Source organism: Erpetoichthys calabaricus, chromosome 3 (genome assembly GCF_900747795.2).
Source record: "Erpetoichthys calabaricus chromosome 3, fErpCal1.3, whole genome shotgun sequence".
Taxonomy (NCBI): Eukaryota; Metazoa; Chordata; class Cladistia; order Polypteriformes; family Polypteridae; genus Erpetoichthys; species Erpetoichthys calabaricus.
In genome coordinates this window covers 306575446-306600545 of record NC_041396.2, presented here as the reverse complement: position 1 = coordinate 306600545, position 25100 = coordinate 306575446, and the positions used below count along the sequence as shown (strand labels likewise).

General features: G+C 51.7%; 1 protein-coding gene across 2 annotated transcripts in view; it reads left to right on the top strand.

The window, feature by feature from the left end:
• Positions 1–25100, top strand: part of adcy6a (adenylate cyclase 6a) — a 76716-nt gene that overhangs the window by 2442 nt on the left and 49174 nt on the right. The window contains exons 2-3 of one of the 2 annotated variants that reach the window (XM_028798684.2): positions 1478–1646; positions 3617–4508. In XM_028798684.2, coding sequence (XP_028654517.1) covers positions 3618–4508 — 891 coding nt within the window. In that variant the 5' untranslated portion in view covers positions 1478–1646; position 3617. The remainder of the gene's footprint in view (positions 1–1477; positions 1647–3616; positions 4509–25100) is intronic. The other variant, XM_028798682.2, reaches the window with a different exon arrangement.

The following is a 25100-nucleotide window of genomic DNA, read 5'->3' as shown; positions in this document are numbered from 1 at the left end:
CTGGGTGGTTCAAAGGGGTACTCGTCCGTCCCTATAGGGCGCCTTTTATGGCTCCCCATCATTCTTGTTAATCATTTTTAAGACTGAAATGGGTTAAGTGGAGGGAGGGGGCTGCAGCGGGGGGCTTTCTATCTCACAGGAGAGCGTGCGTTGTTTCCTTTTCAATAGAATTACAGGTTTTGGGTCCACGTTGCCTAACTTGTGTGTTTGTGAGGTTCATCAATATATTACTACTATTGTTATTGTTATTATTATTATTGTTATTGTTATTGTTATTATTATTATTGTTATTGTTGTTGTTGTTATTTGGTTTTGTCCAATTGAAACCAACCACGTATCTCACAAATGTTTCATTTCTTTTGGTTTTCCACTTGCAGCACAGGCAGGTGAAGTGACTTTCTCAGGGTCACACTGTGGTGTCAGTGGTGGGATTTAAACCCCCCCCCCCCCAGCATCAGGGCTTAAAGTTCAAAGCCTTAAACCACTGTGCCATCCTGCCAGCTCAAATGGAGGGACAGTGGAGTCAGCTGAGGCAGGCCTACTGGGCGTTTCATAGGGACACTGGCCCTTCTCCAATATGGCGCCTTTCATGTTTTTCATTTTTAAGATAGAAATAGATCAAGTGTGGGGGGGGGGGGGGGGGTTGCACTGAGGGGCTTTTCAGCTCATGGGAGAGCTTGCCTGTGCCCGACTTGTGCTATTTCTTTTGCGGTGGATGTGCATGCGGGTCCTCATTGCTCTGCTTGTAAGTTTGTGAGGTTCATCAATGTGTTATTATTATTATTATTTATTTATTTAGCTTTGTCGATGGTGACTTAAAAACATTTGTATCTTTCAAATGTTTCATTTCTTTTTGGAGCCCAGACTTGAGAAGTGACCTGCTTATGGTCACGTGGTGTCAGTAGTGGGATTTGAACCCACAATCTCAAGGCGTGAGGTCCACACTGCCTGCCTAGCATGGTGGGTGAGATGGTTGCCAAGTGGCAAAGGTAGGAACGTTCCAATCGTTCCCAGTTTGAGGGCAGGCACATCACAGGGGAGTCTTGGAGGGTTGCGAGTTTTATAATGTGGGGTGGCATGGTGGCGCAGTGGTTAGTGTTTTCATTGCTCACACATGTCCCAAGCCTGCTTGATGCTTGATATCTATGCATGTTGCTCCTGTGTCTGGGTGAGTTTTCAAAGTTGGCGCTCTGTGTGTGTGTGTGTGGGTGAGTATGCCCAGTGATGGTCGGGTTCCCGGTCATCTGCAGTGCAGAAAATGGGCACCATGTCTGGGGTGGCACACTGCGTGACTGGTCTGAGGACGTTGGGCACCACTTCCAGTTTGAACCAGTCTAGAGGTCAAGTCTACAGTTCAAGAAGTAGTTAGAAGGCCCCTTGATGCCCCCCCCCCCAGCTTTATTTGCCTTACTGCAGACGCTAAGGTCACTTGTTGTTTTTTTTTCTTTTTCTCTCTTTCTCTTTTCTGCCCTCAGCGCCCCCTTGACGACGCCAGCCTGCTTTGTGTGTGTCTTCTCCAGCACGTTGCTCTGCGCCCACCGGCGGCACACTGCCCACCCACACACGCTTTGGGTCAAAGTAACAAGGATAAATGCCTTTTCCAGCCAGAGTGGGCAGCCTGCAAAGAAGAAGCGGAAGCCTTCCAGGTTAGCTCGCCGTCCTTGTGCACACGCCGTTGCGCTGGCACCCTTCTCCTCCTCCTCCTCCTCCTCCTCACCCTCACTTTCTGACCTTCCTGGCTTTCTGCAAGTGTCACCTGATTAGAATGGAAGTCTTTCCCAATCTTACCACAGAGAGACCAGTCAGCGTTAGGGGAGATGCTGAACAAGGCCATGGAGGGGCTGGTATTTAATGGGGGGGAATGCGGTTAGGGGGGCGTTGACCCTCAGCTGAGCTGCCCCGCCCCTTCCAATTTTTGAGGTCTTGTGCCCTAAAAATAGCTGCCCAGTGTCAGTGGTCAGTTAACCACGCTGACCGCTAATTCACACCAGAAGCGACACGTCAGCTCGTCTGTCCAGCGCACCGAAGAGAAACGGCAGCCGTCGTCAGTGTCCAGCTGGCCTTTGTGGTCATCTCTCAACATCTATGGGATGAAGTGCCTTAGCTGTGGCTGCTCCCCGTATATAGCGCCTTCATCCTGCTTTAGCCTTTCTAAGCCTGCTGTCTGACGATCTGTCTGACGGAGGAAGAGCCGAGCACATTATATCAATGAATGTGTGTGTGTGTGTGCGCGTGTGTGTGCTACACTACCGGGATGGGCACCAGCTGTCCTGCCACCCTGCTCATAGTTAGTGGGTTTGATAAATGGATGACTGGATGAAATTCACTTTAACCAAAAGCCTCACAGCTCTGCCGCTGCCCCCCAAATAGATCTCTCTCTCCCTGGTGCTGTGGAGGTATGGCCGCCTGTCCAGGTAGGCACTGAGGGCTTGACCTGTCACGCTGGGCACATCAGAGCACCCCCAGTGCTCATTGCCCTCCAAACTGTATAGCAGCACTCATGCTGCCAAGCTGAGTGGCAGAGAATTGGGAAAAGCACACAGGTGGGCACTCAGACTGGCAGACATGCAGATGACCCAGCCTGATAGACAGGCAGACGTGTGCAGATATGCTTACCTGTGCCATCGAGACCACACTTAGAGTGTACAGGTGCCAGGCTTGCATTGCTGTTGATGACAGATGTCATGGTTGTTGTTTTGTACAGCCACTGTCATGGAATGTGCCACCGTGAGGACCTTTACATACCAGAAACGAGCAGGCACAGCCGTGGAGAGCGGCCATGGGTTACATGATGATTGGCACACACAAGTAAAAATGTCACTGGGCACAGGACAACAAGGTCTTTTATATCAGTTTATCAAATCTGTAACACCTCTCATGTCTGTCTATTATATAGCGCCTTTTATATAAATGTGTTCCGTGGTATCTATCTATCTATCTATCTATCTATCTATCTATCTATCTATCTATCTATCTATCTATCTATCTGATCCTGCCAACTACAGAAAATTGTCTGTCTGTCTGTCTGGCTGGCTGTCTGTCTGTCTCACTGATGAATGTACACCTGACAGTGAAGACACTATAAACATCTAAACATGTTCTTGCGGGGGCACTGATGTTCCTGTTGTAAGAAAACAAAGCAAAGTTTTGGGGTCCCAAAAACAAGGACCCCATTTACTGTATTAGCCAGATGGTTAGAAGTTGCCTGATGAACAAAGTGAGGTGGGGAGATTTGTCTGCTCAGTGATGCCCACTTCCTGTTTCTGTGGGCTTTTCTGCTGGCTGGGCCAGGGGGAGGAGCCAGAGGCGGGGCCACAGCTCTACTTCCAGGTTGTGATCCTCTTGGTGTCACAGACAAATCCTTCCCCAGGTGTACCCTCGGAAGTCCTTCCCATAATAGTCCAGATCCACTTGACCGGTAGCTTGGGTTGTCCTGGCAGAGTAGCGGGGCAGCCTGATGTGACTGGGTGAGTGAGAGTGTGGAGTGATCGCGAAGACATGGGCACGGTGGAGACAGGGGGTCTTTAATGGAGGTCTGGATGAGTGGGGTTTGAGGATATGGGTGAGCCGCCGGGCCTCACGGTTGCTTTTTCTTGTCTTCTCTTGCCCATTGCAGGATGTCCTGGTTCAGTGGGATCCTAGTGCCCAAAGTGGACGAGCGTAAAACAGCCTGGGGGGAGCGCAATGGCAAGAAGTCCAAGAGGAAGCGGGCCTCGTCCTTGTGCGGCCCCCGCTACATGAGCTGTCTGCACGACCTAGAGGCCATGGACGAGCCGGCCCCTCCGGCCCAGCAGCCCCTCCGCGGCCGTCCCGCAGGGGGCAACCTGGGCTTGCGATGCGGTTGGCAGGAGGACCACTATGGCAAGAGCAGCACCTCGGGCGCCGTGGACGTGGGGCTCAAGTCGGTGGACCTGGGCTTTGAGGACGGGGAGCTGAAGGCCGGCAAGGGTGGCGAGGAGCAGGAGGAGGACGGCGGGCCGGTGACGGCGGCCGAGTGCTGGCAGCGGGTGCTGCGGGTGTTCCAGTCCAAGAAGTTCCAGTCGGCCAAGCTGGAGCGCCTCTACCAGCGCTACTTTTTTCGCCTTAATCAGAGCAGCCTGACCATGCTCATGGGAGTGCTGGTCATCGTCTGCGGAGTCATGCTTGCCTTTCACTGCGTCCATGGGGCGCTGGACAAGACCTACATCTCGGTCCTGGCCGTGGCCATGCTGCTGTTCCTGGGCCTCATGGGCTTCTGTAACCGCAACAGCTTCCATCAGGATTACATGTGGATTGTCAGCTACCTGGTGATCGCCATGCTGTTTGTGGTGCAGGTCCTCGGGGTGCTCATGGTGGCCCCCCGGACCGCCTCTGAGGGCATCTGGTGGTCCGTCTTCTTCATCTACATCATCTACACGCTGCTGCCTGTGCGCATGAGAGCGGCGGTGCTCAGCGGGATCGTGCTGTCCTCCATCCACCTGGCCATGTCCTGGAGCCTCAACCTAGGTGACCCTCACCTCTGGGAGCAGGTATGATTGGTATGGTGTCGGGGGGGCTTGGGCGTTCTCCGTTCTTCTCAGGTGCAGTCCTTCAAGTGTTGGGCATCGGGGGATCTGTCACTCATCGGACAGCTCAGGAGGCACTGAAGTCCCCACTGGTAGTGCCAACTGCTTTAAACTGACTTCTTTACTGCCCAGTAAGGCCCCCCTTATTAGAGAAGCTGATGAATGGCAAATGTGCCTGACTGGGACTGAGCACGTGAAGTGGAGGTGGGTGGGACAGGGTCCGAGTGGAAGGAGCTTTAAAGAATGGAGTGGTGGCTGAGCCCAGACTCGCAGCTTTGATTGGTCGGCTGGCAAACTCGCCAGTCCTGTTTGTCCGATTTCTCCCCAATGACATCAAGGGGAGACCGGAAGGTCACCAACGTCCTCCTGTCCACCCACCACACCCCTTTGTCAGTTATCTGTGCTTCTCTGGCGTTTGGGTGAAATCTCCCCTTAATGAGTGCCCACTTGTGCCCACCTTTGCACCATGCTCTTGTTGAAGAATTCATCTTAAAGTCACAGCTGGGGTCCGCTGCGGTGGTGCACCTGGTGACGAGCCCCTCACTCACACTACAGGCTTCACAAATGAAGTCAAACACTTCAGATGCTGTCATGTGAAAAAGTAAGTACCCCCCGGGTTAGTTTTCTGATCTTCAGTTAAACACGTGAAGGAGATGGAATTGACTGTGCAGTTACTTATTGTGCAGAACATGAACAGATGTGCATTACCATCACAGTAAGCCCACCCATGGCTCTAATAATTGTTCCCTCAGTGTTGGCATTTCGTAGCACTCTCGGACATCAATAGATAGATAGATAGAAAGTTTTGCCCAGTTCTCCATGCCACTGTGTGACGTTTGAGGGGTGTCTTGTGTACACCAATCCCTCCCCACATCATCTCCTTAGGCTTTCACTTTCATGGGGGGCCACCCCAGAGCCCTCTCATTTCTTCTCAGTCATTCCTCTGTGGATTTACTGCTGTATTGCAAGGGGCTTCAATCCTTTGACAGGTGGTCTCATGCTTTCCTCAAGTGAAGAATTCCTAGTGGGCTCTGTAATGGTGAGCTGCCCAGGCCCTAATACAGCAAAGTAGCCCCCAAATCCGCACATTTCCACCAGTTTGCTTTACAGTTGCTGTCCGGTTATTCTGGTTAAATGTTGTCTTTGGTTTTTTGCCAATCATGTCTTCCAGCACTGTGACCAAACAGAATCTAACAACAGAAGAAATTTGGGAGGTGGGCACTCAGTCCAATTGTCACTCGTTTGTTTGACTAATGGCTCAGGTGTCCCAATGTCCCCTCCAGATTCTTCTTAAACGTTCTCAAGATTTCTGAGTTTGTTCATTCGTGTAGCCCCGCCCAATCAGCTGCCACTCAAGCTTTGAGCCACACCCAGCCACTCAAGCACATAATCCCGCCTAGTCGGCTGAGACTAAAATGTCAAGCCCCGCCCAAACTGTGGCCAGTCAAGTGCTAAGCTCCGCCCAGCCTGCTGCTACATTAAGAACAGAAGAAATGTGACAAGCAAGAGGAGACCCCTCAGTCTGTTTGTCACTCGTTTTGTTTGTCTGATTTCTCAGGTGTCCCAATGTCCCCTTCAGATTCTTCTTCAACGTTCTCAGGGTCTCTGAGTGTGTTCATTTGTGGAGCCCCGCCCAGTCAGCTGCCACTCAAGCTTTTAGCCACACCCTGCCAGTCAAGCACATTACCCCATCTAGTCAGGTGAGACGAAAGTGTCAAGCCCCGCCCAAACTTTGGCCAGTCAAGTGTCAAGCTCCGCCCAGCCTGCTGCTGCAATAAGAACAGAAGAAATCTGAAAAGCGAAAAGAGACCCCTCGGCCCGTTTGTCACTCGTTTGTTTGGCTAATGGCTCAGGTGTCCCAATGTCCCCTCCACATTCTTCTTAAACGTTCTCAAGGTTTCTGAGTTTGTTCATTTGTGTAGCCCCGCCCAATCAGCTGCCACTCAAGCTTTTAGCCACACCCTGCCATTCAAGAACATAACCCCGCCTAGTCAGCCGAGACTAAAGTGTCAAGCCCCACCCAAACTGTGGCCAGTCAAGTGTCAAGCTCCGCCCAGCCTGCTGCTGCATTAAGAACAGAAGAACTGTGACAGGCGAGAGGAGACCCCTCAGTCTGTTTGTCACTCGTTTGGTTAGCCAATAGCTCAGCTGTCCCAATAGCTCCTCCATATTCGTCTCGAAGGCTGTCAACATTTAGCTTCTCCTCCATGTCTCCCACAACTCTTCCTGCTTTCACTCCACTGGTGTCCTCGAGTACCTGATTCACCGCTAAGCCGTTGCTGGGTTGACTTTAGTGTTGTCTTTGAGGACTTGGAAGACCTGGATGAGGTCCCCACGCAGCATCCTCTGCTCTGTCACAGTAGTCCATGTCCGTCAGTCCCATGATGCACCTGGCACGTCCAGCATCTTGTGTTGTTGTAGGTGGTCTTCAAGTGGGATCATTGATTTCCTATTATTTGAAGGTCTTGTTAACTAGCCCCCTTCCCAGACTCCTTTGAGAACTTTCTGTCAGGAGGCCTCAGGGGGCTGTTTTGGTGTCAGCGGGGTGATACACGGCCCCCTCACACCAAACAATAAGAGGACAAGATGCGCACTGTTGATGCTCTGGTCGTCTGCAGCTGATTCTAAATTGAGGAATTGGAGGTGGGAGTAAATGGTGGGCTGCACTTACTTTATCCACGTGCAAAATTTGCATTTTTATTTATTTAAATTCTACAATGGACTATGATATGTAAATGAGGCCTGATGTTTGTTGAGTGCTGGATGGCTGCTAAGCTTTTGACAGTATGATTGGACATGATGTAAGCTTCATGGCAGGGACTACCACTTACTGTTTTGCTGCTATTGGGACTTCATGGGGGGGGCTGCCCCTCATTGCTTCAATGTGATCAGGACCACCCCTTATTATGATGTTATGGAGACTTCGCAATTGGGCCCACCCCCTTATTGTTTTGATGTTATTGGGACTTCATGAGGGCACTTTGATGTGATCAGGACCACCCCCTTATTGTTTTGAAGTGATTGGAACTTCACAAGGGACCACCCCCTTATTATGATGTTATGGAGACTTCATGGGGGACCACCCCCTTGTTATGTTGTTATTGAGACTTCATGGGGGGGGCGCCCCTCCATTGCTTTAATGCAATCGGGCCCACCCCCTTATTGTTTAGATGTGATCAGAACTTCATGGGGGACCACCCCCTTATTGTTTTGATGTTATTGGGACTTCATGAGGGCACTTTGATGTGATCAGGACCACCCCCTTATTGTTTTGAAGTGATTGGAACTTCACAAGGGACCACCCCCTTATTATGATGTTATGGAGACTTCATGGGGGACCACCCCCTTGTTATGTTGTTATTGAGACTTCATGGGGGGGGGGCGCCCCTCCATTGCTTTAATGCAATCGGGCCCACCCCCTTATTGTTTAGATGTGATCAGAACTTCATGGGGGACCACCCCCTTATTGTTTTGATGTTATTGGGACTTCATGAGGGCACTTTGATGTGATCAGGACCACCCCCTTATTGTTTTGAAGTAGTTTGGACTTCACGAAGGATCGGGGGGCAGTCCCAATGTTACTGGGATTTCATGGGGGAGCTACTTCCCTCTCCATTGCTTTGATGCAATCAGGACCACCCCCTTATTGTTTAGATGTGATCTCAACTTGATGGGGGAACCACCCCTTTATTATGATTTTATGGGGACTTCATGAGGGACCACCCCCTTCTTGTTTAGATGTGATCAGAACTTCACGGGGGACCACCCCCTTATTATGTTATTTGAGACTTTATGGGGGGGGGGCTGCCCCTCCATTGCTTCAAAGCAATCGGGACCACCCCCTTATTGTTTAGATGTGGTCAGAACTTGATGGGGAACCACCCCTTTATTATGATGTTATGGGGACTTCATGATGGACCACCCCCTTATTGTTATGATGTTATTGAGACTTCATGGGGTCACTTATTTGTGATCGGGACCACCCCCTTATTGTTTTGAAGCAGTTTGGACTTCACAGAGGACCCCCCCATAGCTTCAACGCAATCAGTACTTCACTGAGGATTACCGACTTATTGTTTTGATGTGTTTGGAACGTCACGGGGGACCACCCCCTTATTATGATGTTATTGGGATTTCATTGCGGGGGCTTCAACCCCCTCCATTGCTTTGATGCAATCAGGACCACCTCTTTATTGTTATGATGTTAATGAAACTTCATGGGGATGCTTCAACATGATCAAGACCACCCCCTTATTGTTTTGATGCAGTTTGGGCTTCACGGAGGACCACCCCCCCATAGCTTCAACCAAGTCAGTACTTCACTGAGCACCAGCTGCATATTGTTTTGATGTTTTTGGGACTTCATGGGGGGGGGCACCCCCCATTCTTTCAACATGGTCAGGACCACCCCCTTATTGTCAAAGTAGACCACCTGCTTATCGTTTTGATGTTACTGACATTTCACAGGGGACTAGCCCCCACCAAATGTTTCATTATGATGAGGACTTCATGGGGGGCCGTCTGCTTATTGTTTTAACTTCATAACTTCAAGAGGGAAGGGATGTGCAGTGTGGCACAGTGGTGCTGCCCATGGAGAGGGGGGTTAAGACGGTGGGTTTTGGAGGTCTCCACTCTTTGCTTCACATCTGGAAGCTGGCATCGACACCAAAGTAAAAGTCTGAGTCCTGGTCCAACACTAACCTGTGCACCGCACCCCCCTAGCCTGACGTCTCGTCTGAAGTTGTGGCTGACTTTGCTGCCCCTTTAAGCCCCTCATAGAGCTCCAGCTCTGCCTGGCAGCAGACGGCTTGTGATACTTTGGAAGTGTGAAACTGTGCTGGGAATTCTTCACAGAGTCGTGTGATTTGACAACCCCTGTGGTCCGACTCGTGTCACCTGACATCCTGGGTATTTTGCTGAAACAGTTAAATAAACGTCTTCTGGAGAGGACTGTTATACACGAGAGGACCAATAGGAATGAGCATTTGAATCGAAGACCCACCCCCCTCTCCCTTTTCATTGGTCAGTCCTGTCCAGTCCTGCTTATTCATTGGCTGCCATAGCACTAGTGTAGTAAAATTTGAACGTTGTTGTCGATGCCAGCTTTTGGACCTAAGCATTGGCACCAAATCTGTTGTGAAGCAAATAACAGATAACTACAGAACACCGACCCCCCCCCCCCCCCGCCCCCCACCTCAGGGTACCAAGCCGTCATGCCACACTGTGCCCTGCTTCCCTCTTCATAGCCACTAAGTCCAGATCACGTCAAATCAAAGGGGGCAGGGGGTTCCCCATTAAGTTCCAATTGTGCCAAAGCAGCCAAAGGGGGTGGGGGGTGTATTGATGCAATACCCCCGTGAAGTTCTGATTGTTTTTATTCAAAGAGGCAAGAAAGGGGGGGGGGGGGGGTCCTGATTTTGTCAAAGCAATAAGTGTGGGATGTCCAAGCAATATCTCCATGTGTAAAATCCCATCCACAATATAGCAATGGAGGGGGTGACCTGGGGGGGGGGTCCCCAACACTTTGAAGCATGTGGACGAGTGGAAGGACACTCGTCATGTCGAGGAGCCAGCGTACATAAGCGTAAATAAATACATAGGAGCAAAGGGAAACAGAGCTGAGGTGCTCTTCGGGAGCTCCGATCTGAGACCCCATTCTGCGGGTGGGCCGTTCTCTTCTAGTCCTTTGGCTGGCAGGTGGGCGGAATCAATCGCCCTCAGTGTGGGTGACAGACTGTTAGTGACAGCGCCCCCTCTCGCCCTGGGCTGGTGTTGCTTACTGCCGATACACTTGGAGGGTGGTCCTCTGAGGCGCATGCGTGACAATCAGTGACCCCCGTAAAGTTCTGATTGTGTCAAAGTGTAGACTTCTGTTGTGTGAGGTCTACAAGATGGACAATGTTCTGCATAGAGAGTATCGATGGGGAAAAGCTGCTGTTTGCTGCCAGTACTGAAAATCCCAAAATTCTGGTCTCGTGCCAGTTTAATATTTGGTGTTCGGAGGGGGCGGGTCACACATAGAGAGATCAAGTGGACCTTCTGAACCCTCGACTGGCATCTTCAGCTCAGATTTGAGCCCAGCGTCTGATCAAGTGGCAGGCTGGTATACGTCTTGGACTGGTGATGACCCCCGCCACCCACCACAGGATGCCAGTGCCAGTCCCACCAGACTCATTTGGTGCCCCTGTGTGAGTTAATTTAAAAAAACAACAAAAACATCTGGACTTCAGTAAACGTCTTAACCACCAATAAGGCCAAATACGTGTAAAAAAAAAAAAAGGAGAATGTAACACTGGCACCTCACAACGATGGCACAAGGGCCAAAAAAAAAAAAAAGTAGTAGTTTGTAGGTGACTCCTGCCAGGCCATACAGGGCACAAATGCCAGGCTCAGATGGCATATCTGACCCACATCACCTGGACATCCATTTGCCCAGTGCTGTCCTTAACAACTGGCCGCTCCAAAGGGGCTCCTTTAATTGTCCCAAGTGATTTTCCAGGAGGAACCCCAAAACTGGGGGTCCCCATTGTCACTGCATGCCCAGTCAGGTGCTTCACTGCAAAACCCTTTCTGGTAGAGACCTAGCCGTACCCTCTGAACTCTCAGTTGGCAGCCCTGCATCTCATCACGTGGCAGACTGGTATGGGCATTGGACTGGTAACCACCCAGGTTGCCAGTTCCATTCCTGCCCAACTCTTAAGGTGACCCTCTGTGGACCCCCGTTAATGTCCAACCGAACACAACTGTAGCGAGGAGCAAACTGAAAAAACTATGAAAACTGTCATCCAGAAAGCTGCAGAGCCCACAAATGTCCTCGAAGGTGTCACCAAATGACATGAGTAGGACAGCTAGTGGCGCCTTTTAACTCCTTACTGGAGACCACCTCAGCCACAGTGCCCCCTGGGATTCAGCATGTGAAGAACGAGAAGTAGAAGTAACAGGGGTAACATCAGGAGGAACCAAAAGACGAGTAGAAAGGAAAGAAGGAAAACTAAAGCCTTTGTGTTGTGAACGGACTGGCTGGACAAGCGTTCAAGATTTGGGGTACCAGCCTGGTGACCCCCCCCTTAAGTGTCACCATAGAACAGTAAAAGGTATAAATGGCCCTAGGGGACTCTCTCGAACTCCCACTAGAGGGTCATATGAAAACCCTGACCTCCGTCGGAGCAGGGGGGGTGGGGGGATATATAGTGTTGTGAGAAAGTATTTGCCCCCCTGTCCTCACCTCCTCTGTTTTGCCCATTCCACACACACTGTGACCAAATGCACAATTAGAACCTGAGTGGACACGCCACACGGTTTAAGAATCAGGACTTTCTCATTTCAAGTGACGCAGTCATCCAACCCCCCCCCCCCCATGTGAAAAAGTCATTGCCCCCATGGTGTCAATATCTGGATGCAGCACCTAACTGGCCACTTCCTGTAACTTCACATCACCGCCTCCTCCTCCTCTTTGCTGTAATTCAGACACATGGCTCCGTTTGTGAGGGTCAGTTGAGGATGTGGACAGGACCACTCAGTCAACCTGGCCTTTGTGTTTTGTTCTAGCGTCCTGCTGCGTAACCCCATGACACTTCTGTGTCAGGTCAGGGCGGGTGATGCCATACAGCTGAAGAAGAACATGCTTGTCAAGTGCTCAGTCTGTGGTTCCTCCATTAACTGGCAGGTCCTCCAAAGTGCCCCCAGCCTGTCATGTTAGGCAGGATGTCTTCAGGGGTCTGATTGCGTTCCTCTGGAAACCCGTGGTGACCAATGGCGGGCTCAAGTGAGGGTCCACATATGATGAGGTTTGGATCACCAGGGAGTCCAGTCATTGGTGAGCTGTGGTCAGCTGGTTGAGGGCACAGCTGTGTGGCCAGTTACCTGTCCACAGGTGTTGGCCAACTTTATGACTTAAATATATGAAGTGAGAGTTTAGAAACAGTGTTCTGTGTTCTCCTTACATTACATTTTCTCTAAAGGTCTGAAGCCATTGGCTGTGACAAGTTCAAAAACAGAGGCTAGCAGGAAGGGGGCAAATACTTTTTCACAGCACTGTTTCTCAGAGCCTGGAGCTCAGTGGGTTGGTGGATGAAAAGATAAGGGCACCCCTGTCAGAGCTTCATGTGAACCCTCTATGCGCCCTATGCATGTGACGCTGTCCCCTTTTTGGCAGGTGGGAGTACTCAGATGGATCTTGAACCCAGGACTTCAGGGCAGTTAGGCATCATAACTAACACCTGCACCCCCCACATTAGAATTATAACAACTTGTGCCAGCATCATGCCACACCCACCCAAACCAGACCTGACCTCTGCACTCCAGCTGCCCCTTGACCCGAGAGTGATGGGCACATGTAAAGACCCTTAAGTCATGCTGTAGGAGTGAAGTGTCTGGCCGCCTGCTGCTTCACCCACAGCCCATCACGACCAAATGCCCACAATAGTCTGATGTGTTGCCCGCCCCCGTGTCTCCCAGCACCCACTGCCGCTGGGAGCCCACCCTAAGTAAGGCTGAACCTGGTAGCAGGTGGCATAGCTCTCATTTCACCCAACTCTTTGTCACAGTGTGTGCCCGGCAACTTTCTGGGTATGTGAAGCCCCAGGTCTTGTCTAAAGGGTCCTGTTAGACTGGCAGAAGTTATCGCTGACCTGCTGCTTTGTATGTTGGCGATGACAATGACGTGGCTTGGAATTGTGCAGGATGTGCAGAGGGACAGGATGGGGACACCACAGTGACCGGCAGAATTCAGCTGGATGTGGTCTGTGGGAAACTGGCGTCTGTGGCTCTCAATCAGGCAGCAAGGCCGGGCAGGACAAGAAGAGCGGGTCAGCAGTCTGTGTGCCACACAACAGGGAGCAGTCCGGGGATGTTTGCCGTGGCCTCGCTTACCCCGCTGTGGACTAGAAATAGCGAGCCAGGCAGGCAGAGGAGAAGAACAAACTCATATACACACACACACAAACACAAGGAGAATGTGGTGCTGGGCAGGGCTGCCACCTCACAAAGATGGCACACGGTTGAAAATTAAAACACGAAAGAGGAAATTAGACAGCCGGGTCACAGGGGCCACAAATGCCAGACTCGGATCACCTGGGTAGCCTTTTGTTCAGTTCTGTCCTTAACAACTGCCTACTCCTGGGGGGCTCCTTTTACAAGTACTGTCTAAGTGATTTCACAGGAGTGACCCCCAAACCTCAGGGTCCTCATCGTCACTGCACTCCCAGCCCTATCTGAGAGACCCTGGCATTTTGGCAGTTAGCCAACTGTACCCTCTGAACCCTAGGCTGGTAATTTCAGCTCAGGTCTGAACTCAGTATCACATCATGTGGCAGACTGGTAAGGGGGTGCCAATTCTGTTCCCGCCCCACTCGTTGGGTCAAACACTTAACCTGGCAGGTGACCACTGGCACAAAGGCCTGTAAATGTTGAAAATCAAATGAAATGATAAACCATGTGCCCCTTGGCTCCTGGCTGCCCTCATTCTCTCATTCAGTTGTGCCAAGTGGCCCTGGGGTACAGAGTGCTTGACTGAGTGAGTAGCTGCAGCTTTGTTCACAGATATTTGGGGGGGGGGTGTGGGGGCTCAGGGTCATTGGTATAGTGCCCTTCACAGTAGCAGTGCTGTGCCCATGTCACCCTGCCAGGCTTCATTTACAGCACTGCTCTCTTTCTTTTTAAATGTGTGGGCACCATCCCTGGATGGGATATGCATAGCTTCACAGGCCCTGTTCAGTACCCCCCATTCACATGAAGGGATGCGCACAGATGGGCGAGCAGGGTGGCACTTGAACTTGGACTCTGGAACTGTATACCACCATTACTCCCAGTGTAACCTGAATGTTTCAGTTCCCTATGCCTGGTGGGCAGTTGGCTCATCCTGAGATTAGTTGTTTTCAGGCCTGAAGGGCAGACCCCCTAAGTTGGGGGCTTGCTGATGGCTGCCATAAGTAATGGGTGAAGGCAGGGGAGTGGACCCCAAAGTGGATGAGCCTTATTGTCTGGAGGTGAGGGCTGGTGTGTGACCCTGGGTTCTGCCATGTAGAGGTGCAGTTGGTGAACAAGGGTGGGAGGTACCACCTAGGTAGAGGTGGTTAGGGTGGCAGAAGCACAAGTGGGCATTGAAAGCTGAGTGAATCAGAGTGCCCTCCAGTGCCCGTTCTGTTTCCGTTAGGCTCAGCCAATGTGCCTGCTGGCCCTGGTGTGCCCGTTTCCCTCCCGTTGCAAGCCAAACCTGCCACTTCTGCTTTTCAACAAAGGGCACTTTATGGGTTATCTTGTAGCCCTCCAAGACCTTACCCAGTATGGCGGGCTCACTGCTGGTGTCTGCACCCAGTTGGGTCCTGCAGTTTTCTTTCTTTCTTTATAGAAGTTTACTGATTTTATCGTTCAACTTGTGTCACAGTGTTAGAGTCGCTGTGCCATTCAAACTTGGTATGCCAGCTGCCTTTTCCGTTTGATCCCGTCTGTTACACTTTAACATTTTGGAGAGCAGGAAAACTCTTCAGAAGGGTACCAAGTTGAACCCGGGACCCTAAACCTGGGAGACAGAAGTGCTAACCACTGAGCCACACGTAGGAGAGTGTACTCAAGTGCCCATAATGTGATTGCTGCTAAGGTGGCAGAGGGATTCTGAATTGAACCTGGGTCTCTAGACGTGAGGGTCACTAGTGTCAACCACTGAGCCACATGCAGAAGAGTCTGTGCAGCACTTTATAATATGAGCACCAGCCAGATGGCACAGTGATCCGGAGTTGAACCCAGGTCACTAAACCTAGGAGACCCAAGTGCTAATTGCTGAGCCACAAATGGCAGACTTGATTTGGCATGTGAGCACTTGCACGATGATCCTGACTTGAACCCGGGGCCCTAAACCTGTAACCATTAAGCCGCACCCAGCAGCCTTTATCAATCTATTCATAATGTGAGCCCTGGCAAACTGGCACTGTGTCTCTAACTTGGACCCAGATGCAGAGAGGTGGCAGTAGTGCTAACTGCTTAGCCGCATGCAGCAGCTCTGTGAGCCTTTTGCAGTGACACTGAATTGAACCCGGGTCTCTAAACCTGGGAGGCACAAGTGCTAACTGCTGAGCCACAAATGGCAGAACTGATTTACCTAATCGGCATGTGAGCGCTCGCATGGTGATCCTAACTTGAACCCGGGTCTCTGGCGGCAGTAGGACTAACCACTGAGCCACATACAGCAAACTCTTATGTAGATCCGATATGTGATTAAATGGAGAAGTGGCACTGCGATACTGATTTGAACCTGGGGGAGGCAGTAGAGCTAACCCCACTAAGCCACACACAGAAGAGTCAATGCAGTTATTTATGACATTGAGCACCGCCTAAGTGGCACAGTGATCCGGAATCGAACCCGCAGCCCTGGACACGTAACCACTTAGCTACACATAGCAGACTTTATTTATTATGCAGAAACCTGCACAGTGATACTGAATTGAACCCGTGTTTCTAGTCCTGGACGTCAGTACCGCTAAGCACTGAGCCACGTGCTGATGAGTCGATTCTTCAGTTTCTAATACGAGCGTCGTCAAAGTGGCACAGCGATCCAGCAGCCTTTCCCTATCTATCCATCCATCATACAGGGTCCTGCAGAGTGATCCTGAAATGAACCCGGACCCCTGAAACTGGGTGGCACTTCCTGTAACCCCTAAGCCGTCCCCAGCTGCCTTTATCTATCTATCCATAATGTGAGCCCTGGTAAAGTGACACAGTGACAATAACTTGTACCCAGATGCTGAGACCAGAGTGGCAGTAATGCTAACTACTTAGCCACACGTGGCAGCACTGTGAGAACGTGTGCAGTGACACTGAATTGAACCCACGTCCCCAAACCTGGGAGGCACATGTGCTGACCGCTGACCCAAACGCTACACACTTTATCTATTTAGCCATCCATTCAGTTGGGACATGCGCAGTGACACTGAATTGGACCCGCGTCCCTTGGTTCAAAAGGCGGCTGCAGAAGAGGTGTTTCTTCTCTCCATGATGTCAGCACTGGCAAAGTGACTCAGTGCTACTGAACTGGGTCCCCAACCCTGGGAGCACTGTGCCCGTCACCCCAGAGCTTCTTCATTTGTCCACAACGTGCAGGCACAGCATCACTTGGTAAAGGGGGAGACTGGGGTCTGAACCAGTGTTAGATGCTCGGTGGCACTGCAAGTGCCTTATATATCTTTTTTCTTGTGCCCGCCCTCGCGCTTGTTCTGTAAATGTGATGCTGTGTGGCACCACTCTGTTTCTGAGCCCCGCCTCCCATCGCCCAGCTTGGCATGGACAGTTCCCAATGTCCGTGTCATGTTCCTCATGCTTCTTTTATGACACTTTGTGTTTGTCTTTCGTCACTTAGTTCCTGTTTTCTTCTTCTTTTTTTTTTGCATCCCGACTTTCTCAGAATTGTGTGCCCACCATATTAAAAGGCTGGCATTGTTTGAGTGTCTGCGTTCCAGGCAGCAGAGCAGCATTTTGCCAATGTCAATTGTGAGTTGACCCTGGGGGGTAATGTGGAGGCACTTGGAAACTACTTTGGGCATGGGTTACCTGTGCCTGTTGCTGCAATTTTGTTTGACGTCCATTCTATAAATTCAGGCTCATCCCATTTCTGTGCCTACGTGGGCAAGAGCAATCTTTCGAGTTTTATTTTTGGACTCACTTTGTTGAATGAGGTGAACACAGCATGAGTGGGGTTGGAAAGGGAGGACCCTCAAGTCGGACATGGGTATGTGAGTGTAATGTGGGCACGTTACCGCTAGAACCCACCAGGCATCCTTAGACTGGCGTAACCCAGTTGTTGGTCACTTGGAGGTAGCTGGAGAAAAGGCAGAAAGCCACCCTGGATGGGCCGCCAATTTATTGAAGTACCTACAATGCCAGTTTGGAGTCACACATGTCTGAGGTGACAGGGGGAGAACATGCAAAGCCCACCCAGATGGCTTCTTTCACAATGTCTGTGGTTTTCCCTGGCAGATCTCCTTGTGTCCACTGTGGTAGCCCCTCCTGGCCTTGAGTGACCGCTTGTCTTGACCATCACATGCTGACCTCTCATTGGGTGTTGACGGATTTTCAACTTTCCTTTCATTTCTTCTCATTTTCACTTTTTCTCCTTATTGCCCTACAGGGGGCGCCATTCTCCCCGGGTTTCCCCTGGCAGTTTTCCTGGCATTTCAGTGTGCCTTGTAACTGCTGCTGCTCAAATCTCCCCACCTCAAGGCACTTGAACCCTTGTTTATTTCCTTACTGCATTCCAGTGGGGTTTCTCTTGATGCTCATGCTGGTCGTCTTCCAAATTTTTAAGTCATGCCATCCAGTGCTGTGAGTGTGCCCTGCCATCGACTGGTATGCCCCTGACAGTGACGAGTCCTGCCCAGCAATTGGCACAGGTTTTTGCATTTAGGTACTACGTGACTGACCAACCTGTATATCTCCACTGACGAGTGCACCCACTGAGGGTGGACGGCGATGCCCACAAAGTCTTACTGGGACGATGCCAGTTAGACCAGCTTTGCATGTAATAATAGCAGAGGCAGACAGTCACCTGGACCCCTGGGTTCAAAGAATGGAGAGTTGGAACAAAGGTGGGCATACCGCGTGACGGGTGAGCCACTGTGTCCACCGCTTGTGTCTTTCATGCCAAACTGCAGGTGGCACCCATGTCTTTGTGTGCTTTTAGCTTCTGCACAATCCACTAGTCCAGTTTAGTGCCTTCTGTTTATATAGTGCCTTTCCCAGATGGATTAGTCACCTGTGGTCAAGTCTGCCCCTCGTCCACAGTAATGGACCCGTCGACTCCATTTAACTTTTTATCCTTGCAAGCTGCTTAAATCATAAAAATAAAAATGGGCACAAGTGACAATGGTTAAAAGGGGCAGAAGCGGGTGAGCGTTGCAGTTGGCGGTGGGATTGGAGCAGAACTGACCACTCCACCCACCACCCACCTGGGCACACTGAGGAAAGATAGCTGCAGTTGTATAGATGTCTGGCCATCTAGTCAGTTGCCCATGTTGTTTACCCCTGAGGTCTAAATCTGAAGCTTGGTTGAGACCCAATGAATACCCAGCATTGCCTGGGCACACGGATGAGAGTCCAAATATTGGAAAGCAACTGAAGGGAGCTAATGGAACGGCAAGTGACCAACTGTCCAGCTGTAGTGACGAGCAGAATGGCACATGCAGGCGGAGGTTTGAATGACCACGTGGTGAGCCATGATGCCCAGGTCAGACTCTTTAGTGAATCTGTGGCACTTTTACACAGTCAGACTGATGGCATCAGACTGGTGAGAGGATGAGCCCACCGCCACCTCTGCCCCTGCTTGAGTGATCGTACAAGGTCCTAGAAGCTTCACATTATGCCAATCCAGGCAGTTGGCTCAATCCTGACTCCTGGCCCATGGGTTCAATAGGCCGAGTCTTCACGATGTGGTGGCACAAGTAGGGGGGCGCCGCTAAACTCGCCTGACTTGTCTTGGGTGTGATTTGCCGAAAACACAATCAGCATGTGAGACGTGTGACTGCCAGTGCTGCCAAGATGGGCACCACACTTGGCACACAAGTTTCATGAACTCAATCCAAGTTCATAACCTCATTGCCCCCCCCCTTCTCAGACTTACAGGGTCTTTGCACACTGATTCTAAGCCCACCCCCCCCTCCGACAGGGACTCAAACTCGTCTCTCCGTTTTCCAGAAGAATCCATCAAAAATGTTATGTTGGCCCATTCCAGTCCAGTTTGGAGTGGAAAAGAAGTTGAGGACAACCGTTAAAGAAGGGGGAGTCCTGGTTGGGTGGGGTGGGTCACTTGGGCGGAATATCATACTTGTTTTTTTTTTTTTTTTAAAATAGCGTCAAGCACTCGTGTGTCCCTCTGGAGCACAGGATGGTCAGATGACACTGACATCCTGTATGGAGGTGACCGTTAAGGTGGGGGTCCTCGTCTCTCCACTCCCATTGCGTGCTTGCAGACTGAAGCTCCCCTTCACGAAGCTGACATACTTGACAGGAGCATGCGGATGGGATGTGGTAGCAGAACACGGTGGCCATATTGGAAATCGAACTCGGGTCCGAGCTCCGTGCCAACCGTGGCATAGTGAAGACTGAGTGGCCCGCTTGTACCTGTACCCATCTTTAGGACATGTATAGCACCTTACACATTGACAGGTGATCTCCCGATTTGAGCTGTTCACGACCTTGGCTTCATCCATGGCCTGTCTCCAGGCGATGTGCCCACTGGGGTTGTTCCATTCCAGCTTTAGTGACTACGTGCAGCTTGTGGGCCGCGGGTGGCACTAATTAACTGAGAGTAATCTGCTTGGCGCGCTCGCTTGGAGGATTTCCACGGCATCCCCAGGTGAGCTCACTAATCTAATTATGTGGCTCAAGGCATCATGGGAAGAACTGGGACTGGAGGAGGAAGAGGAACAGGAGGAGGAAGACCAAGAGGGACAAGGGACAGGCCAGCGACCCCAAACAGCTCGTTCTCTGGTTCAAGGGGTCTACGTGTAGGGGTCTGGGGTTGAGTGATCAGACAGGACAAAGATCGTCAGGTAATTCCTGTGTTTATTTTGTCACACTGTCACCCCCAAACCCGTTGGTGTGGTCTGGTCAGTATGTCGAGGGGTGGGGCTTGCTGAGGTCACGCCCACCTGCACAGACCTTATTGAGCCCCCAACAGTTGGTTTTGCTTCTTCTAACAGCCCACATTCACGTCAGTTGCCATTACAGTCACAGGCCTCGGCCCCCCGTGTCCTCCTCTGTGCTCCTCTCTCGGGCCCCCAGACGACTTGCAGGAAGTTGCCCTGCCGACGCTTCCTGACTTTTTTTTCCCATCACTATTTGTTCCCCAAAGCCCAACGCTCGTCATATAAATGTGATTTTTGGACTCATTAACAGCTGATAGTGATGTTTGAAGAGTGGGACGTTTACAGGCAGCAGGCGGCTGTGGGAAAACCGAAAGGGAGCTGAGGGGGGGGGGGGGGGGGTTGAGTGTCTGGTGCCCCCTGCAGGCCAGAGAAGACCCCTATAAACTCACATTAGGGTAGGTCAGCCACTGCGTACTCTCATGACAGGTGCTGGTGGGGGGGTCCGTATAGCACCTTTCACTCTGGGGTCATGTTACAAACCAGTAGGCTTCTAGGTGAAGGCAGAGAGACAACTGGGAATAGCAGGCAACTTGAATAGAGAGGTGGGCATCAGCTTGGCGCAGAAGGAGCTTCATACATGGGCCCACAGACAGGGGGCGCCACTGAGCATTAGGGGGGATTATCAGCGTCATTCAGCAGTGGAGACCAGGATGGGCTCTTAGGTCTGAGGTGACAGCTTTGTGAATGAGTCACAGACAGGGGGTGACGCTGAGCTCCCCCACAAAGGACTGGACAAGTGGCGGACACTCTGAGGTACTTCATGCTTAGGGTGAGAGGTAGGCAGTCACAGATAGGGGGCGCCACTGAGTATTACTGGGACTGTGGCAAAGGTTTCAGGGTGAGCAGTGCAGACAAGGAGTTCTGGGGTCTGGGGTCAGAGCTTTGAGAGTGTGTCACAGATGGAGGGCACCCCTGAGTATTAGTGACATTATTATGTTAGGATTTTCAGTGGAGATGAGGGGGTGTCAGGTGACAATGTGGTGACATTGAGCTCATCCAGAGGACTTCATGAATGAATGGACTGTTCAAGAGGGTGAGGGTGGGGCCTCTGAAATGTGAGGGAGGTCACAGATGAGGGGTCTCCACTGAGTATGAGGGGGGGGGGGGCTTTTTGATTTCATGGTTAGCAGTAGAGACGAGGGGTCCCGGGGTGTCAGGTGACAGTTTTGTGAGCGAGTCACAGACAGAGAGTGACATTGAGCTCACTCACAGAGGACTGGACACATGGTGGACCCTCTTTGGCACTCCATGTTGTTCAGGAGGTGGGCCTCCGAAGTGGGGGGTGACACTGAGCTGACACCTGAAGTGAAGAGAAGGCGCCTGGCAGAAGATCCCTCGCAGATCTTCTAGGGGTCACCAGCAGAGGCTTTAGGGGTACACAGAGGGAAGTCCAACATGCAAATGTAGGAGCACTTTGTGTATGGCGCTTGTGGCGGGCATTGCGTCATGAAGTTGTCCAGAGGAGAGAGGGCAGGCAGGACAGGGACATAGTGACCCCTCTTGCAGCCTGAGGTTTCATATAGTGCCTTTCCTAATACCCACTGTCACAGTGCCACCAGCACAGGATGAGTGAATCGAGGCCTGGGCAGCTCCAAGTGAGCCACGTGAGGCTGGAAACAAGTGGGGTGGCTGTGACCAGGACCACCAGGAGTCGCTGCCGAGAATGTCAGAGTGATGGTGGGCCGTGCTACCACCTTATCAAGCTCCTTGGTGTTCCTCAAGATTCTTCCTGTGTGTCCTCAGCTTCTTATTGGGGGGTAACTCAAATGTGGGGGGTCTGACATGCCAGTTGAAGTGGTGACCCCATGCTATAGATGTGGTGTTTATTCTTTCTCGGCTCCCATGTCTGACCACTCTGATTAGTTTGGCAGAACACTGGAGAAAACCCACATGGCCAGAGGTACCAGCATGCCACACTTGGTGGCCTTAGCCCTTGGGAACTGAATGTCATCAACCCTCCTCTGGTGCCACCTCTTCTATTGTGGCACTTCTTAACCACGTTGGGCTGGCGTGCCCTCTTTCTCTCTCGCCACTCTTCATCCTTTCAGCCACAGCGCCATTCCACTCGCCGCCTGGCACTCGGTGTCTTTTCAAAGGCGTGGGCCTCATGCCAGGCCCATCTGTGCTGCGAAGTGCTGACAGCTGACTGTAGGAAATTTTACAGGAAGTGATGGTTGGCTTGTCGACTGGCTGCTTGTGGGCAGCATTAGCAGGTGGGCATCTTAAAGGCGTGGGCAACAAAAGGTAGCAGGCGGTTAAGGTTGGCGGTTTAGGGTAAGTTCTATGTGATGGGCCCAGCTCAGGTCAGCGGTCTGTCATTTTCAGGCTGGCACTTGTAGTGGGTTGGCTCCTGGCAGTCATTGTGCATTTTGGTCAGCTCTCTCTGGTCCGCACCCTCACACGGGCCCCCAAAAGGGCAGAAATGCCAAGTTGTCTTTGATGCTTTGGCATCCTTGCATTTTCAGGTTGGCACTCAATGGGTTAGTTTCTCTGGGTCAGTTCAGGTCAGCTGTTGTTGGTGGTTCGGTCAACACTGTCAGTGGTCCGGTGCCCACACGTCAGTGTTTCAGGGCAGCAGCCCTGTAATTTGCATTTTCAGGTTGGCATACATGGGTCAGCATTTGGTGATGGACTTGGGTCAGGGGTCTCATGGTGACTCTGCTTGTCCGCAGTCTCACATGGGCACTCGCATTGACTTTGGTGCCCACAGGTCAGTGGCTTCCTGCTGGATCTTTCAGGGCAGCAGCCTGTTCGCTGTATTTTCAGGTTGGCACTTGTGGGTCAGTTTCTCACGGTCGGTGTGTCTGGGCAGCTTTTGTTGGTGCTTCAGTCAGTAGTGTCATGTGATTTCCAGTGGTCTTGTGCCCACCGGTCAGTGGTCTCTCACGCTGGCCAGTTCAGGTCAGTGGTCTCACATTGGCTTCTGTAGATCGGCTCTTTAGGGTCAGCACTTGGTGATGGGCTCAGGTCAGGGGGTCTCACATGGGCTCTCACAGGTTGATGGGCTCACACTGACTCTTTCAGGTTACTGGGCTCTTGTCTGCATTTTCAGGTTGGCACTTGTGGGCCAGCTTTTTAGGGTCAGTGTAACTGACTGGTCCCAGAGGTCCAGTTCTGTCTGTGGTCATCACCCTCTCATGGGCACCCACCAGCTCCGAGCTCTCCTCCAGTGGTCAGTCATCTGTAGTGCTTCAGGTCCCTCAGGTCAGTGTCCTCATACTGAATGCGACCCACATTCTCAGGTTGGCACTGAGGAGTCACTTCTTCCAGGCCAGTACTTCTTTGTGGTCAGCTCCTGGAGGTCAGCAGGGGGCGCACTGGATGTTGAGCAGTTGGCACCCTTGATACACAGACACTAATGGGCATGGGCAGGAAATAGATGAACAGGTGATCGCTTTGCACACTTGGCTTTTAATGTCCGCAAATGTGGAGATGATTGGCACAGGACAGTGTCCATGTTAGTATGGCATACAGTAGTCAGACATGTAGTGCCCATCGCTGTGGTGGATTGCTCTGACCTGGCGTGTGCCATCTCTGATGCTGCTGCTGGCTCCTTAACACCATGATGCCTGGCAGAGGGAATGGTGGGATACGGGAAGGGGTCAGTAGCTGGCAGTCGTCACGGGTTGGCACCATCCTGGTTTCTCATCGTGTCCATGGTCCATTGAGCTTCTCCCCCCAGGACAAGGCAACACCAGATGGCAGTCAGGAGACCCCAGTAGCAGCACTTCAACATGGTGATGTATAAAGTTACCATTGGATGGTAGGGGTCTTTGCCCACCATTAGCTGCCCTGAGCCCCAGTGTGGTACCCCTCAGCCGACTTTGGACTGTACACATTTTTGTTCTTCGGCTTTCCTCTGACATGCCAAATGTGTTATATGGTCAGGTGGCCCAGTGTGCCTGAGATGAACAGGCACCCCACTGTGGCTTGCATTCCCTTGATTCTGCACAGGGCAGACTGTAGTGCCCACCCTGCTGACATGGTGCTTGATAATGGGTGGACAAATGGACTAATCACCAGTCCACCATGCCTGTGACCAACAGGGTGTCCTTTGTAGGGAGCAGATGAGTCATTTGACATTTGTGGAGTTGGAAGTGAGACCACCAGCAGGAGTTGTTCTGCACCCTATGATGCCAGTGGATGCTCCAGAGAGTTGGCACTGATAAGCTGACCCACTTGAGGCCCCAAATGTAACTGCATGCCAGTGTTGAGATGTGTGGCCGGGGGGTCCGGTGGTTGGCCGTTGTGCTCCACCAGTGAGCCTTGAAGTGACAGCAGGCAGGATGTCCCACCGTCTGAGTGCCCTGCAAGTAAAGGAGGGGGGTGGCCGTGGACTCATAGCGCCAGGCACAAGGGTTCAAATCCCAGCCTGAGTGGAGTTGGCATGTTCTCCCTGTGCCCGTCTTCTCTTCTCTTTCTTCTGCTGCGTTCCTGTCACATCCCAGATTCTAAATGGGCCCCCCTGTGTGTGAGTGGGCTCTGCGATGCACTGGCACCCCCTTCTGGGACAGTTCTTGCCTCGCACCCAGTGCTGCTCTGATAATGATGGTTTTGAATCTTCTTGTGCTGTGTGGACCCTCGGGTGTTCTAACATGGGAGGGTCTGCGCCCTCAGACTGGTGGTCTTGCTGATGCTCAGTGAGCCTCCCCACCGGGCCGCTGGTGTGGGTGGTCTTGGACTGGTGCTGTGTTTGTGTTCCTATGCTCCTCCCCCTCTGCTTGTCATTGCACATGGATGTTTGCTTTGGCCGCTCAGGGGTCCGGTCACCTGACACACTTTGTAAATTTGTTCAGCCCTTTGTGCCTCCGTGGTGCCAGGAGAGAAGCAGCATGGATTTGGGTGGGTGGGGAGGTGGAGGGCACTTCAGGAAGGGGCAGCAGGAGGCAGTCATTTACTTGGGTCACCGGGCAGGGGCAAGCAG